General features: G+C 40.2%; 1 protein-coding gene across 1 annotated transcript; it reads right to left on the reverse strand.

The window, feature by feature from the left end:
* On the reverse strand, positions 13,473-16,534 carry LOC109846935. The gene is made up of 4 exons (XM_020416176.1): positions 16,427-16,534; positions 14,309-14,824; positions 13,998-14,226; positions 13,473-13,909 (listed from the first exon to the last, which is right to left on the reverse strand). Exons 1-4 carry the CDS (start codon positions 16,532-16,534, stop codon positions 13,473-13,475), a joined length of 1,290 nt encoding a protein of 429 aa, XP_020271765.1.

The following is a 16,534-nucleotide window of genomic DNA, read 5'->3' on the forward strand; positions in this document are numbered from 1 at the left end:
CTTAGCACCCTCCTGATCTTTAATAAGCGGTAGCTCGATTTTGTCGTTGGCGAGAAGATATTCCAATATGCCTGGAGCTTCATCATCTTCGAAAGAATACTCCTTTTAGAACTTCGGATCGAGAGTCGCGTTCCCAGCGATTGCAGATGTCGTTGACCTCTCTCAACTTTCTTTCTTTTAAGAAAGTGTTCAGCTTGTTCACCCCGAGATTTTAACTCTTTCCAAGTTGTGGATGGCACGACCCCCAGAGCTTCCAGGACATCGATGGAGAGGTTATTGTGGCATGTTTGCAGGATGAACTCCTCTGTAATAGGATCTCTGTAATTCATTGCTTTGTTACGAAAACGTTTGACAAAATTGTCAACTGACTCTCCGTCTTTTTGCTTCTCATCCAAAAGAGTTCCGATTGACACTTCAGTGTCATCATCGAAGAAATTGCTGAAGAACAAACTTTCCATGTTATCCCAGCAATTGATGCTCCCTGGCTTGAGCCGTCGGTACCAATCGAAGGCGGGCCTACGAAGGGTGCCAACGAATGACCGGACCATTAAAGCCTCGTTTCCAGAGATCATGCCCAAATGAGACTTGAAATAAATCAAGTGCTGAATCGGCGAACTCTTCCCCTCAAACGGTGTGAAGTTAACCAGATTGAATTTGGCCGGGTATGGTATTGAATCCCATTCTCTTGGATATAGACACGGAATACCTATCTTTTTCTCTTCTTGAGCCGTCATCAAAGCGTTGATTTTGTTTTCAAGCTCTTTCATTTTTTCGTCATCGTCTTCATCTCTTTCTGAATGATGTCGAGCAGAGATAATTGGGCCACCCCCAGTATTACTAAGCGGTGCAATTGAACCACCCCCAATGTTGTTATTGGGAGGATCTGTTGAACCACCCTAACGTTATTGTCATTGGAAGGTGTGAGGGCTGGATTCAGCTCGCTGACTGGACTCAGGAGGTTGAGGTTGTTGAGTTAGCAATTCTCTCATTTGTTGAATAGCTAACTTCATCTCTGTCTTCATCTCAGCTCTAATTTCTTCATGTTGCTTCGCTAGAGCTTCTTGAAGCATTTGAGCAAATTGATCAGAAGTGATTGTGAACACTTCTTTGGTTTGTCCCGTGCTAGACATTGTATCATCAGAAGCAATGGCTGAACAAGTGTCTGAGAATTCATCATCCGAGGACATTCCAGTGTCCGAGAATTCATCCTCCGAGGACATTCCTTCTTGCATTCTTTTGTAATCTCTGCGTCTGATGGCTCCTAATTGGAGTCGAGACATCCTTTGAGCAATTCTTGGATTGACTTTTCCTCTCGGGGAAAAGTCGGGATTTGAGTCACTTGAATGCCGCTTAGACTTTCTTTTATCAGCCACGTTGATGGTGACTTCAGAGAATTCATCATCTTGGGCAGCTGATCTTATAAATCGTGCACAGGAACAATGAGAGCGAATAATTCTTTTTCGAAATTTATTCACACCCCCAATTTGATAATACGATTCATCGGTATGATTGCCAAAAAATCGTATCGTCTGTTGGCATGACCTCCCAGGTATGACGATATCATTTGGTGAATGCGTCTTCTTCTGGGGGCGTAAGACCTTGTTGGCATTCTCAGGACAATTTATTTTTGTCTTTGAGCAATCCAAGGTTATGTCGGGAGTCACACGTTTAGAACCACCCCCTTGCGGGTATGGAGTCTTAACGGGCTCCGAATGCTAATTTTGCATAAGTCCAGACTTTGGAATCCAAACTTGGCAGAGTTTCGGTGGTTCTTTGGTCACCGTTTCCTTCCTCCTTTCTCGTCTTTGTTGTAAGAGAGCACGAGCATGAGCTGCGTTTGCACGACGCTTTTGTATACGTTCTTTGAGGGTCGAACGAGTCCTTTTGACAATAGTCCATTCCTCCGTCGTGAGTTTAGCAGAGACATGAGTGATTGGTCGTTGAGACAACTGAACCACTCGATGCCTCCTCGACTCTAAGTCCGCATGATAACGAACTCCGTCGGTTTGTTCCAAGGCCTTAGCTATTTGACAAGCGCGGCGTTGGCGTTGTCTCTGACGAGCTCTTTTCGTCAATGCCGGTGGGCTTTGATTTAATGACTCTTTACTTGGCGAAGAGCCATTATGAGCAGAGAGGTTGTGAGTAGAATCCTCAGCAACAATCAGGCGAGAGTCTTCATTCTGTGCCTTCTTTGGCATGGAAGTCTTCTTCAATGTTGAGATCCTCTTGTACTTGCGAGACAATGAAGATCTTGAAGAGGATGATGAGAGATATTCCTCAAACTTGGTTTGGTCGAATTCGTATTCGACCATGGATTCAACTGGAATCTTGATCGGCTGCGACACGACGGTCTCGGCAGCGAGACCGTTGGCTCCCACTATGGTCGCCAGTTTGTTTGCGTCAAAAGTTGGCCTCGTTATGGAATTCATTATATCTTCAGTCGATTACAATAAATTCAAAAGAAATAGCCTTTTTATAAGACTTCTTTTACACAACAAAATAAAAATTACAACTCTTGAGAAACAAACGCAGGATCGTTGTTTGGATCACTGCTTGCGTGGGATCTTTACCTGTGCCGGGGGTGCGTTAGCCCGTGGACCACCAAATCACAGATTCTGATCGAATCGTGAGGGGTTTATGATTCTGACTTCGTTTATCGAAGTGAGAAATTGAAACGATATCTTATCGATGTAAGATAGTCGTTCTTCTTGAAATCAAGTCAAAGCCTGAATATCAAGGAGTTACAGAAGCTCGAGTACTCTGCCCTCTCTGCTCTGAAATCAGCCTGTGGATGCTCTCTGATCAGCCCCCCTCTCAAAATGGCCTTCGGGGGTATTTATAGCCCGCTTTGGTCCTAACTGTTTAAAGGTTTGACCAAGATGGGAATTTGAGACGATCCTAACTGTTTAAAGGTTTGATCGTTCAATTTGTGGACCTCTCGTTCATGGAACGAATCGAGAGGGGATTTTGGCTTTGGTCCTAACTGTTTAAAGGTTTGACCAAGATGGGAATTTGAGACGATCCTAACTGTTTAAAGGTTTGATCGTTCAATTTGTGGACCTCTCGTTCATGGAACGAATCGAGAGGGGATTTTGGCTTTGGTCCTAACTGTTTAAAGGTTTGACCAAGATGGGAATTTGAGACGATCCTAACTGTTTAAAGGTTTGATCGTTCAATTTGTGGACCTCTCGTTCATGGAACGAATCGAGAGGGGATTTTGGCTTTGGTCCTAACTGTTTAAAGGTTTGACCAAGATGGGAATTTGAGACGATCCTAACTGTTTAAAGGTTTGATCGTTCAATTTGTGGACCTCTCGTTCATGGAACGAATCGAGAGGGGATTTTGGCTTTGGTCCTAACTGTTTAAAGGTTTGACCAAGATGGGAATTTGAGACGATCCTAACTGTTTAAAGGTTTGATCGTTCAATTTGTGGACCTCTCGTTCATGGAACGAATCGAGAGGGGATTTTGGCTTTGGTCCTAACTGTTTAAAGGTTTGACCAAGATGGGAATTTGAGACGATCCTAACTGTTTAAAGGTTTGATCGTTCAATTTGTGGACCTCTCGTTCATGGAACGAATCGAGAGGGGATTTTGGCTTTGGTCCTAACTGTTTAAAGGTTTGACCAAGATGGGAATTTGAGACGATCCTAACTGTTTAAAGGTTTGATCGTTCAATTTGTGGACCTCTCGTTCATGGAACGAATCGAGAGGGGATTTTGGCTTTGGTCCTAACTGTTTAAAGGTTTGACCAAGATGGGAATTTGAGACGATCCTAACTGTTTAAAGGTTTGATCGTTCAATTTGTGGACCTCTCGTTCATGGAACGAATCGAGAGGGGATTTTGGCTTTGGTCCTAACTGTTTAAAGGTTTGACCAAAATGGGAATTTTGTGAGGGAAGATTGATCTAAAGAGGTGATCGAATCTCATCTCAGCAAAAGAGTATTCGGAAGTCATAGTAGGAGTTTAGTGTTTATCACTTTGTTCATAATGATCGGGGTTATCCCTAAGAATATTACATTTAACATTCTTCCGGGAACTTCCCGTTACATGAATTATCCACCCCCAGCTTTCTTTGCAAAACTGGGTGTAACGAGGAGTACGTTATCCTCATTCGCATGTTCGGGTTATCCTTAAGAATATAAGATTCTCCAGGAACTTCCCGTTATATAAATCATCCACCCCCAGTTTTCTTTACAAAACTGGGTGTAACGAGGAGTACGTTATCCTCATTCACATGTTCGGGTTATCCTTAAGAATATAAAATTGAAACCGGGTTTAACATTGTACTTAGTTGGATGACCGAGAAGCAGTTTATACTTATATACTCTTTGGAGTGTGGGGAAACAGTTTATACTCGTGCACCCACTGGAGTTGTATGGTCGTCTTTACTCGACTTCTTTCGTCGTTATGACGCCGGAGTCAATTAGGGCTTGGATCTTGTTTTTGAGTCCAAAGCAAATCTCGGTGGGATGAAGAACCCTTCTGTGGTACGCACAGTAGTTTGGATCCGTAATCCTCTTAGCTCCATCCTGATCTTTAATAGGTGGTAGCTCGATTTTGTCATTAGCGAGGAGGTATTCCAATATGGCTGGAGCTTCATCATCTTCGAAAGAATATTCCTTTTGAAACCTCGGATCGAGAGTCGCATTCTCAACGATTGCAGATGTCATTGGTTGGCCTCTCTCAGCTTTCTTTCTTTTAAGAAAGTGCTCAGCTTGTTCACCCCGAGATTTTAACTCCTTCCAAGTTGTGGATGGCACGACCCCCAGAGCTTCCAGGACATCGATGGAGAGGTTATTGTGGCATGTTTGCAAGATGAACTCCTCTGTAATAGGATCTCTGCAATTCATTGCTTTGTTACGAAAACGTTTGACAAAATTGTCAACTGACTCTCCGTCTTTTTGCTTCTCATCCAAAAGAGTTCCGATTCCAGGACATCGATAGAGAGATTATTGTGGCATGTTTGCAGGATGAACTCCTCTGTAATAGGATCTCTGCAATTCATTGCTTTGTTACGAAAACGTTTGACAAAATTGTCAACTGACTCTCCGTCTTTTTGCTTCTCATCCAAAAGAGTTCCGATTGACACTTCGGTGTCATCATCGAAAAAATTACTGAGGAACAAACTTTCCATGTCATCCCAGCAATTGATGCTCCATGGCTTGAGACGTCGATACCAATCGAAGGCGGGCCCACGAAGGGTGCCAACGAATGACCGGACCATTAAAGCCTCGTTTCCAGAGATCATGCCCAAATGAGACTTGAAATAAATCAAGTGCTGAATCGGCGAACTCTTCCCCTCAAACGGTGTGAAGTTAACCAGATTGAATTTGGCCGGGTATGGTATTGAATCCCATTCTCTTGGATATAGACACGGAATACCTATCTTTTTCACTTCAAGAGCCGTCATCAAAGCGTTGATTTTGTTTTCAAGCTCTTTCATTTTCTCGTCCTCGTCTATGTCTTCATTCGAAGGACGTTGAGGAGAATGAGTTAGACCACCCCCTGTGAGAGGTGCTATTGAACCATCCCTAATATTGTTATTGGGAGGATGTGCTAAACCACCCCCAGCGTTATTGTCATTAGGAGATGTATCAGCCATAATGACTTTATCCACTTCTGGATCACTGTCATCTACACCATTCTGAGTGTGGCGGCTGGATTCAGCTCGCTGACTGGACTCAGGAGGTTGAGGTTGTTGAGTCAGCAACTCTCTCATTTGTTGAATAGCTAACTTCATCTCTGTCTTCATCTCAGCTCTAATTTCTTCATGTTGCTTCGCTAGAGCTTCTTGAAGCATTTGAGCAAATTGATCAGAAGTGATTGTGAACACTTCTTTGGTTTGTCCCGTGCTAGACATTGTATCATCAGAAGCAATGGCTGAACAAGTGTCTGAGAATTCATCATCCGAGGACATTCCTTCTTGCATTCTTTTGTAGTCTCTGCGTCTGATGGCTCCTAATTGGAGTCGAGACATCCTTTGAGCAATTCTTGGATTGACTTTTCCTCTAGGAGAAAAGTCGGGATTTGAGTCACTTGAATGCCGCTTAGACTTTCTTTTATCAGCCACGTTGATGGTAACTTCAGGGAATTCGGCTCCGAATGCTGATTTTGCATAAGTCCAGACTTCGGAATCCAAACTTGGCGGAGTTTCGGTGGTTCTTTGGTCACCGTTTCCTTCCTCCTTTCTCGTCTTTGTTGTGAGAGAGCACGGGCATGAGCAGCATTTGCATGATGTTTTTGTATACGTTCTTTGAGGGTCGAACGAGTCCTTTTGACAATAGTCCATTCCTCCGTCGTGAGTTTAGCAGAGACATGAATGATTGGTTGTTGAGACAACTGAACCACTCGATGCCTCCTCGACTCTAAGTCCGCATGATAACGAACTCCGTCGGTTTGTTCCAAGGCCTTAGCTATTTGACAAGCGCGTCGTTGGCGTTGTCTCTGACGAGCTCTTTTCGTCAATGTCGGTGGGTTTTGATTTAATGAATCTTTACTTGGCGAAGAGCCATTATGAGGAGAGAGGTTGTGAGTAGAATCCTCAGCAACAATCAGGCGAGAGTCTTCATTCTGTGCCTTCTTTGGCATGGAAGTCTTCTTCAATGTGGATATCCTCTTGTACTTGAGAGACAATGAAGATCTTGAAGAGGATGATGAGAGATATTCCTCAAACTTGGTTTGGTCGAATTCGTATTCGACCATGGATTCAACTGGAATCTTGATAGGCTGCGACACGACGGTCTCGGCAGCGAGACCGTTGACTCCCACTGTGGTCGCCAGCTTGTTTGCGTCAAAAGTTGGTTTTGTCATGGAATTCATTATATCTTCAGTCGATTACAACAAATTCAAAGAAATAGTCTTTTTATAAGACTTCTTTTACACAACAAAATGAAAATTACAACTCTTGGGAAACAAACGCAGGATCGTTGTTTGGATCACTGCTTGCGTGGGATCTTTGCCTGTGCCGGGAGCGCTTTGACTCGTGGACCACCAAATCACAGATTCTGATTGAACTGTGAAGGGTTTAATGATTCTTCCTTCGTTTATCGAAGTAAGAATTTGAAGCGAATATCTTATCGATGTAAGATGTTCACTCTTCCAAAGATCAAGTCTGAGCTTAGATCTCTAGGACTCGCTAGAAGCTTCTTGAGGATGTTTGTGAAGAAGGAAGACTCTCTCTCTTGCTCTAATTCACCAAAACTCAAGGCTCTCTGCTCTAATCTCTCTGGAAAATGCTCAGCCCCTGTCAATGATGGCCATAGGGGGGTATTTATAGCCTCCTTAGACGATAACTGAAGAAATAGCTGGTCAATAACTGTCTCTTTAGGCGCGGCAGCTGATGCTGTCGCGGCTAAAGGGCGCGACAGTCGACAATGTCGCGGCCAAAGGGCGCGGCAGTCGACACTGCCGCGGCTAAAGGGGCAGTTACACCCACGTTCATACGTGTTTGAAACAGTTCTCCCACGACCTTTAACCACCTTTTTCGTGGTTTAACTGCTTTTCCACGTCAGCACACGGCCAGCGAGACAGTAAAGACTGTCTCGCACGGCGAGACAGTCAAGTCTGTCTCGCGTGCGAGACAGCCCATACTTGTGTTCTTCTGCCTTTTTTGAGCTATATTCGGATACCTCTCAGCATTTTTTGACGCCTACAGAAAAAGATTTTCGACGCAAACACATTCATAAAGCCATTTCTTATCTTCTAATTCTCAAGTATATGAACATACTTGCAGACATGACTACTCTTTTCATTGCATGAAATATCATTTGTCTCTCAATACACATATATGAGTAGATCTTTTTTACAGAAAGACAAGTATCATATATTCTAAAATTAGAAGGAACTATTTTCCAAAATAGGAAATATGTTATTCTATTCGATCAGTAACTTGTGTGTTATTATAAAAAAAGAACTGATTGCATTTGCAAACTGGAGTTACAATCCATTCAGGGGCTGTTTGGTTGGCTAAAAGCAAAGAAATCAATTATAAGAAACATATTTCTTATAATAGGTTTTTTCTTGTGTTTGGTTCACTTCTTAAAACTAAAAAAATGAGATGATGTGAGATGAGTTGTCACCATATTATTGGATGATGTGATTCAATTTTTAAGAAACTCATTTCATAATTTTTTTGAGAAAATAGATGTAAATCAACTTTTAATGGTTTTCTTATGCTATTTCCTTTTCTCTAATTTTAGGAAATAAACTAAACAGGCCCTCAGTGACAACCTCTGTTTCTATCACCAGCGATAATATATCATCAAGTATGATCCCATCACAGTACTATTGTGTCGAAATAATTCATTCATTTTGGGTGCGGATGACCCTCATTTAGAAGCTCTTAATTAAATCATGTTAGGAGCTCATGTGTGAGTATAGTTCCCCTTTAGAAAAACTCGCTTTTTGTTTATTTATCTATTTTAGATTGCTAATATGATGAACTCTAATTGTTATTTTGAAATTATTCCCTCGAATCTTTGAATTGTTATGAGGTCTCCCAATTCATAGATTATTTCGAGATCAACTCCTCTACTCAAGAGTAAGAGTACGATGAGAGAGATTTATATAAACCAACTTTTGCGAATTAGGGCACATCATATCAAAATTCAATCAGTTGAGGGACTAATTTTAAAATATGTGTTAGAATACTAAAATTTATAAACATCAATGGTCACAACAATTTTGGAAAATTAGTACAGTGGGGAGACTTTAAGGCAGTATAAAATGTTAATAAAAATAAAGAAGATGAAAGAATTTCTGAGACGTGAAACACTTTCCTTCATTAATTTTGGGTTAGGTTAATGCAAAATTTCTTCCTATGATAGAATAGTCATAAATTTTCAAAACACCCATCGGAAAACACTTTCTTTTACCAAGTTTGCTTCAAGTTAATGCAAATTTTCTTTCTAAAATACCATACTCATAAATAATAAATTTTCAAAACACCCGTTGAAAAAAATTTTCCAACAATAAAAAATAGCCATTTTCCAAGTGCTAAGTACGTCTAATAATAACACATTATTCACGTTAAATGCATCAGTGATTAGAAGTCAATGCTTTAACCTATTTATCAAATACTAACAATCATTAAATATTTATAAATATCTAAAATAATGATCAAATATTCAATGTGGGACTATCTTGTTTTTACAAACCAATACTATAACATAAAATAATGTTACTGCTACCTGATTCTAGGTTGCGGGGCATGTCAGAATATTATGAAAAGAATATTATAAAAAGAATCATCAATGATTTCAAAGCCGACGGAGAAGTTGAAGCCGTCAAGGAGAAGCAAAAAGGCGATGCTTGCTGGAAAACCCCTTTCGCGGTGCTCGTCTAAGGGGCTGTTTGGTTCAATAGAGGGTAAGAATAGGATTAGGAATCCTATTTTATTTATGGATTCTAACCTAATCCATAAAATTTTTATAGACAAGTAATAGTTTTATGGAATCCTATTTTTTTGGCATTCTATGTTTGTTTCATCCAAAGGATTAGGAATCTCACTTTTATAGAATTGGTCCAATTCCTAATACCATGTTTGCTTCAAAAAGACCCTTTTTTGGGGATTAGATACTGTAGCAACAGAGAACCTCTTTAACATTTAAAAACTACTGTAGCAAAGGGTTGAAGCACCAAAAATTATATTTTCTTGCTGGAATCACTGTAGCAACGGATATTTTCAGCTTCAAATTTCATATTTCAAAAAACATAGTCAGAACACTATAGCAACGGCTAGTAGAGGGCCAATGTGGCTATAAATTCACCTTGAGGTCTCACAAATAATCCAAACATTCTCATTTTCAGCATTTATAAAATTCCCATTGTCTTCAATTTGCTGCCCCGACATGAAAATGATATAAGAAGAGTGCTGGCAGAATTATGAAGTTTATTGCGACTGCTATCTCCGAACACCGATGAAAGTGTGTAAGGATGGTAAAAATAAGGGTAGGTGTTATTGGGGGGTGTGCAAAATTCCCAAATAAAGAAAGTAATTTTTTCGAATGGGCTGAAGAAAGAGGAGAGTCATCAAGCAACCAAGGAAGCCAATATGTCAAAGAAAATAGGTACGGAGAAAAATATATTTTGTAATCAAAGAAGCTGAAGAAAGAATTGAGACTTGTCGAAAATCAACTACTGGTTTGGAAAATTTCTGCGATTTTCTTAGCAATTTTTTGTGTTATTTTAATTATTACAAACTTCATGTCATGTACCTGTACTTGCAAAAACTACCGAGGGTGTAATGAAAACTGTTGTTTGAACTGGGTACAAATTCTAATTGATATTGTATGGCTCAGTAATAGTAATGAAAACTGTTGTTTGAACTGGGTACAAATTCTAATTGATATTGTATGGCTCAGTAATAGATCAAATTGTCATCATTGATTGCCCCCACCTATAACTTAAACATGTTTATTACAGATTGCATTATAAGGATGAATTGCCTCGCCTAGACATTGTCAATTCAATGTAGGCTGCAATCTCATCCCCTTTTGCCTCATCTGGATATAATAAACGATGTAAGTTAGATTACATTCTCAGAAAACGTTGATCATCATCATTGCCACATATCAAGTGCAAGGAAAACCACAGGCAAGGCAAACCAAAACAACAAGTAACCCACAGCACCAAACCCCAGTTGCAGCAAATGCTGCACAAGCTGAAAACAAGCACAAACCAACCACCAGCAGCAGCATGAGCTGCACACAAGCTCAAAACAGGCACGAACCAATCAGCAGCAGCAGCATGAGCTGCACAAAGCAAAAAAACAGGCACAAACTGAGCTGCAGTAGCAGCATGAGCTGCACACAAGCTCAAAACAGGCACGAACCAACCAGCAGCAGCAGCATGAGCTGCACAAAGCAAAAAACAGGCACAAACTGAGCTGCACACAAGCAAAAAACAGGCACAAACCAACTAACAGCAGCAGCATGAGCTGCACAAAGCTCAAAACAGGCACAAACCAACTAGAAGCAGCAGCATGAGCTGCACAAAGCAAAAAACAGGCACAAACCAACCAGCAGCAGCAGCATGAGCTGCACAAAGCAAAAAAACAGGCACAAACCAACCAGCAGCAGCAGCATGAGCTGCACAAAGCAAAAAAAAAAGGCACAACCCAAGCAGCAGCAGCAGCATGAGCTGCACAAAGCTCAAAACATGCACAAACCAACCAGCAGCAGCAGCATGAGCTGCACAAAGAAAAAAACAGGCACAAACCAACCAGCAGCAGCAGCATAAGCTGCACAAAGCAAAAAAACAGGCACAAACCAACCAGCAGCAGCAGCATGAGCTGCACACAAGCTCAAAACAGGCACAAACAAACCAGCAGCAGCGGCATGAGCTGTACAAAGCAAAAAACATGCACAAACCAACCACCAGCAGCAGCATGAGCTGCCCACAAGCTCAAAACAGGCACAAACCAACCAGCAGCAGCGACATGAGCTGCACAAAGCAAAAAACAGGCACAAACCAACCAGCAGCAGCAGCATGAGCTGCACAAAGCTCAAAACAGGCACAAACCAACCAGCAGCAGCAGCATGAGCCGCACAAAGCAAAAAACAGGCACAAACCAACTTATCTGATATCAAAAGCAAAGACAAAATTCAAAGAACTCATTGATCATTCCACGACCATACTTACCTGCAACAAAGATTGCAAATATACCAATTCATCAATCCTACAACGACATAGCTGTTCTTCATAATGAAAATACATATTGCAACATTAATAGTTTGCAATTAACACAACAATATCCATCAAAATATAATCGAAACCCAACAAACTAGTTATCCGGCCAACCTTGGTCGTTAACTAATTTTGTGATGTACCTCTGCTGACCTTCCTTGGATTTTATGAAAAACCTCCTAGCTTCATGTTCATTGTCATATAAATGGTCTAAAACCCTATCGAGGAACTCCTCGGAATATTCAGACCTATGTTCCTTCAACGCTGCAGCCAACTGCTCAGTCCAGTGTATAACGTGTTGATTTCTCATTGACTGAGACATGGACTCAACAAAGGCACATAGCATTTCCTCTTCACGATTAGATTTTTTGGTTTTTTTGTTAGATGATGAAGTCATGTTGTCTTTACTCTTAGTCTTATATGTAGTGGGTTGTGGTTGGTTAACAGCACCAGAACGTGGTTGGTTACAAGCATCAGACTGTGGTTCAGTGTCACTCTCCTCTAGAATCTCGCAATCATCATCGGGAATAGGTATGGACCTACTAGACCCAATGTTAGCGTACACGGGCCTAACAAAATCACCCTTAGCTTGATCATCACCCATGATAACTTGTAAATTTTTGAAGTGAGGAAGGGGTTTGTTTAGGTACACTTTGTACTTAGAATTGGATTTGTCCTGCAATAATAAATACTTATAAGTAGTGAATCAAATGTATTAAATTGAAGGTGACAATATAGATGCTGAATTTGTTATACCTGGGCCCAAGATTTCAAGGTTTCCTCATCCAATGTAATCATTTTACTTGTTTCATCCCACCAGCACCACTTATATCAAGACAAGCTTTCATGTCATTGAATTTGTTCCTCAAACATTTCAAGTGGTTAAGGACATGAAGGTGAGTGAAATCAGTCCTGAATTGCATGTTGATTTTCATGGCAGCCATTTTATAAGCTTCAGCCTTGAAGTTCTTGTCTGGCTTCATGCCATCCAATGCTAAATCTGCAAGATAAGGAATAAGCACATCATCGTGCTCTGGAAGCCAAAACTTATTAGCCACGCCTCTTGAGTTCAACCTGGCACACGAAACCTTTTTTTTATGGGCTAATCTTTTCCCTCTTTTCAATGGCGAAGTGTGCTCCGCACCATCAACGTCATGAATATCCTTTCCACCTGAATCACCAGTGTTCGGTGAAAATTGATTAGGTCCACTACTTTGAGAACTGGCTGTGGGAAACAGCAAACCTTGTGGACTGCCTAACAAGCTCATGTATGACATTGGCGGCTGTGTCATCCCACCATAATTACCATCCCATGGTGGGAATGGTGAGAATGTATGCGGAGGTGAGGTGAATGGCTGTGGTCGAACAGGCATGCAGTTCATGTTAATCCCTGATGTAGGATTTGGCATTGCATTCGAATGAGAATGCACGCTTTGCTTATCTGCCAGATTGTTAGTCATACCTAATATATTTTGTAAGCATAGCCATATTAACAATAAAGAAATATAAAACAATATGGGATATGAATGCATTTATCAAGGAATATACGAAACGATGATATTTCTGGTTCAAACAACATAAAAAAAGAGCAACCGATAAAAGTAGAAATGTTTTGGTACAATCAAAAAAACAATAAACAATATCGATGCGAACAGTATTTTAAAATTCACCAAGTTATTACATAGCCATAGAACAGATGCTACACTAAGTTAAACCGCTCTCCATTGTGTTACCACCATTGTACTTTGCACAATAATCCACCCACATCGCCCAAGCAATTTGATCTCACATCTCCTTCCATTCATTTCTAACATCTCGATCCTCTCTTTGTGTCCTACTTTGAGTATAGTCCACCATATTTGAATCGTCTTCATTTGTCTCTTCCCCAGTATCTTCATCAATTTCAACATTTTCATTGAAAATATCATCAGCCGGATCCTCCAAGGCAATAAAGTTGTGCAACACAGTACACGCTAGTACAATGTCCACTTGAGTGGGAAATGGATAATTCGACTTCGCAGAAAGAATTTTAAACCGATTCTTCAGTATCCCAAATGTGCATTCAATTTTTGATCTTAAAGATGAATGCCTTAAATTGAACAACTCCTTCCTATTCTTTGGTGTCCTACCGGTGTGCTCTTTTAAATAATATCGGACACTGCGATATGGGGATATGAAACCTGGCATTGTCGTGTATCCAGCGTCACATAAGTAATATTTACCTACATTAATTAAACAGTATTTTAAAATCTAAAATATTGCCAAGTAGTTAATAAATTATTCATAATGTGCACAAGTGAGAATGAATACCATCGTAAACTCGGAGCCCGTAAGGCTGTGGCCTAGACAGGGCGTCTTGTAATACCCTATAATCATTTGCTGCCCCCTCCCAGCCAGCCAAGACATAAGTAAATAGTTTATTGGGGGTGCAGGCTGCTAAGATGTTTTGGGTCACCCCTTTTCGCCCTCTAAACCGTGCAACTAGGTCACTAGGTAACACCGCGTCGACGTGTGTGCCATCTATCAAACCAATGCAGTCCTATAAAAAATTATAAATTATACATAGTTAAATAAAAAAAAGCTTCTTTGGAAAATTATTAAGTTGTATGTATTTAATTTACCTTAAAGTACGGAAAATAATTTGAGTTGTTTGCAATCTCCTCAGGAACTTCTTTTGGGGCTTGCTTCATGTACCGATCACGTAATCCATTCATTGCAGACAAGACTTTATTGAAATACCTGCTCACTGTTTCCCCTGATCTTATGAACTCAGTTCTTATTATTCTATTTTTAGTTTTGTGCCCAACAATACTTAGGAACATAGCAAGCTGTTCTTCAACTTGAACGTGTCTTGTATCTTTTAATAAACCGTTTGCTTTCATTACTTCAACAAGTTTAAAAAAGGCCCTCGGTCTCATTCTAATATAAGATTGGCAGCTATCTTGATAGCCCTCCAGTACACGTCTGAAGTGAGCCTCTCTACAATATATTTTTCTGATCTTTTCTTGCTTCGTACAATTTGATATTCTCTTGCGCTTAGCACGCATTCTCAAGATACATGTTACCAAAGTGACCACAGCGTAGACAGCTGTATTAGCACACATCCTCTTCAATTCTTCCTCATCTTCCATATCCATCTACATCCGTTTTAAAGTTATCATACAGTTACAGCTTAAGATGACTACTTATTTCTTGTCAAAATTAAGTAGATAATTGATACAAATATCTATTTCTTCAAAAGCAAGAAATCTAATTGAAAGGAAAATTATTTTAACTAATGTTGCATTCCATCTCACACAATTATCAAGAAGCAATATAGACTAAGCACGAAGAAATTAGGCTAAAAAAGAGTTTAAAAATTTATACCTAGCTGCAGAGGGGGGAAAATGCTGATGTCCAAGCAGCAAAGTTGCCGAATACAGAGAACCCACCGTAGCCAACAAAATGCTCCGAACCAGAACAATTTCGAGTAGGTAACACCAAGAATCAAAGGCCAGAAACCCACCAACAAGATCGTGGAAATCAAATTAAATAAATCAAAGGCCAGAAACCCTCCGACTTCAGAGAATCTAGGGTTTCGACAAACAGCCCCGACCCCAAGTAGAAGAAGACGAAGGGCGGGAGAAGAGGCGCGAAGACGAAGGGCAGGAGAACAACGAATCCAGATCTAGGGCTTGATTTCGTGACCTCTAGGAATCGGAATCGGAATCGGAATCGACAAATGTCAGAAATCTAGCCCAAATCCGCCCAACCTTCTCCGATTTGGGTTTCTATAAAAAACCCATACTGTTGCTACTTCTAGGAATTGGTAATCCCAAAAATTTTTCTGAGCCAAACTAAAGAATATGATTCACAAAGAATCCAAAAATTACAATTCTGCCACTGTCAGTCCCCAATTCCTAATCCTTTTCTATAAATTGATGAAACAAACAGCCCCTAAGCTTCAAGTAAGTTGCATACTAAGGTAAGGTAGGCAGGGCTCGCTCAGCTAAAATCTGTTTTTAATAATATCTTCTCGAAATATCTAAAATCTTGTGCGATTCTTTCTCAATCCAAATTTTAGACACGAATACTCCTGAACATTATTTTATATTTTATCAAACGTTAAAATGTATTCATGTGATTAATATTCTAGTATTTACGAACAATGAACTACTTAAATAAGAAAATATTGTACTCGTTAAAGTGATACAAAGAATTTGACTTTTAAATAGCATCTAAATTTCTATTAAAATTGTTCCTTTTTAGTAATGATAGTATGTTTATTTGATCAATAAATTTATATTTTATGACTATTAAACTATTAAATTAAAATGATACTTTTATTTGGTTAAAGAAATTTGATTTTTAAAAATGATATAAGTGCTATAAATTTGTTTAAAAATTGTTAGAGAATGTATTGGAATCAAAACCAAAACATTCATTTAATAATACAAATTATAAGAGATGACATTTTAAACAAAGGGAAAACTGTGTCAAGACCCCAATTTGAAAACCCTCCATGTGTAAAAGCCCCCAAAATAAAAAAAAAGTGATTTAGCCCTTATTCCCTGCCAACGAAGCACAATGAGAGAAAGATCGAAAAAAAAACCCAAAATGCCCTTATTTCCTCCTCTCTCTTTTCTCCATATCTCAATCTTCATGACTCCTTCTTCCCCCTCTCCTCTCATCTCCTTCTCTCTCCTAACCTTAACTTTCCTCCTCTCTCCCTCTTCCTCCTTTTTCCCTCAGACACTGACATCCCTCTCCGCTACCACCAACCTTGGGTGCACGCTCTGGCCGTGTTGTCTCTTTCTTCGGCCTCGCCCTCCGCCACCACCAATCTCGAGCGCACCCTCAATCCTCAT

Source organism: Asparagus officinalis, chromosome 7 (assembly GCF_001876935.1).
Source record: "Asparagus officinalis chromosome 7, Aspof.V1, whole genome shotgun sequence".
NCBI lineage: Eukaryota > Viridiplantae > Streptophyta > Magnoliopsida > Asparagales > Asparagaceae > Asparagus > Asparagus officinalis.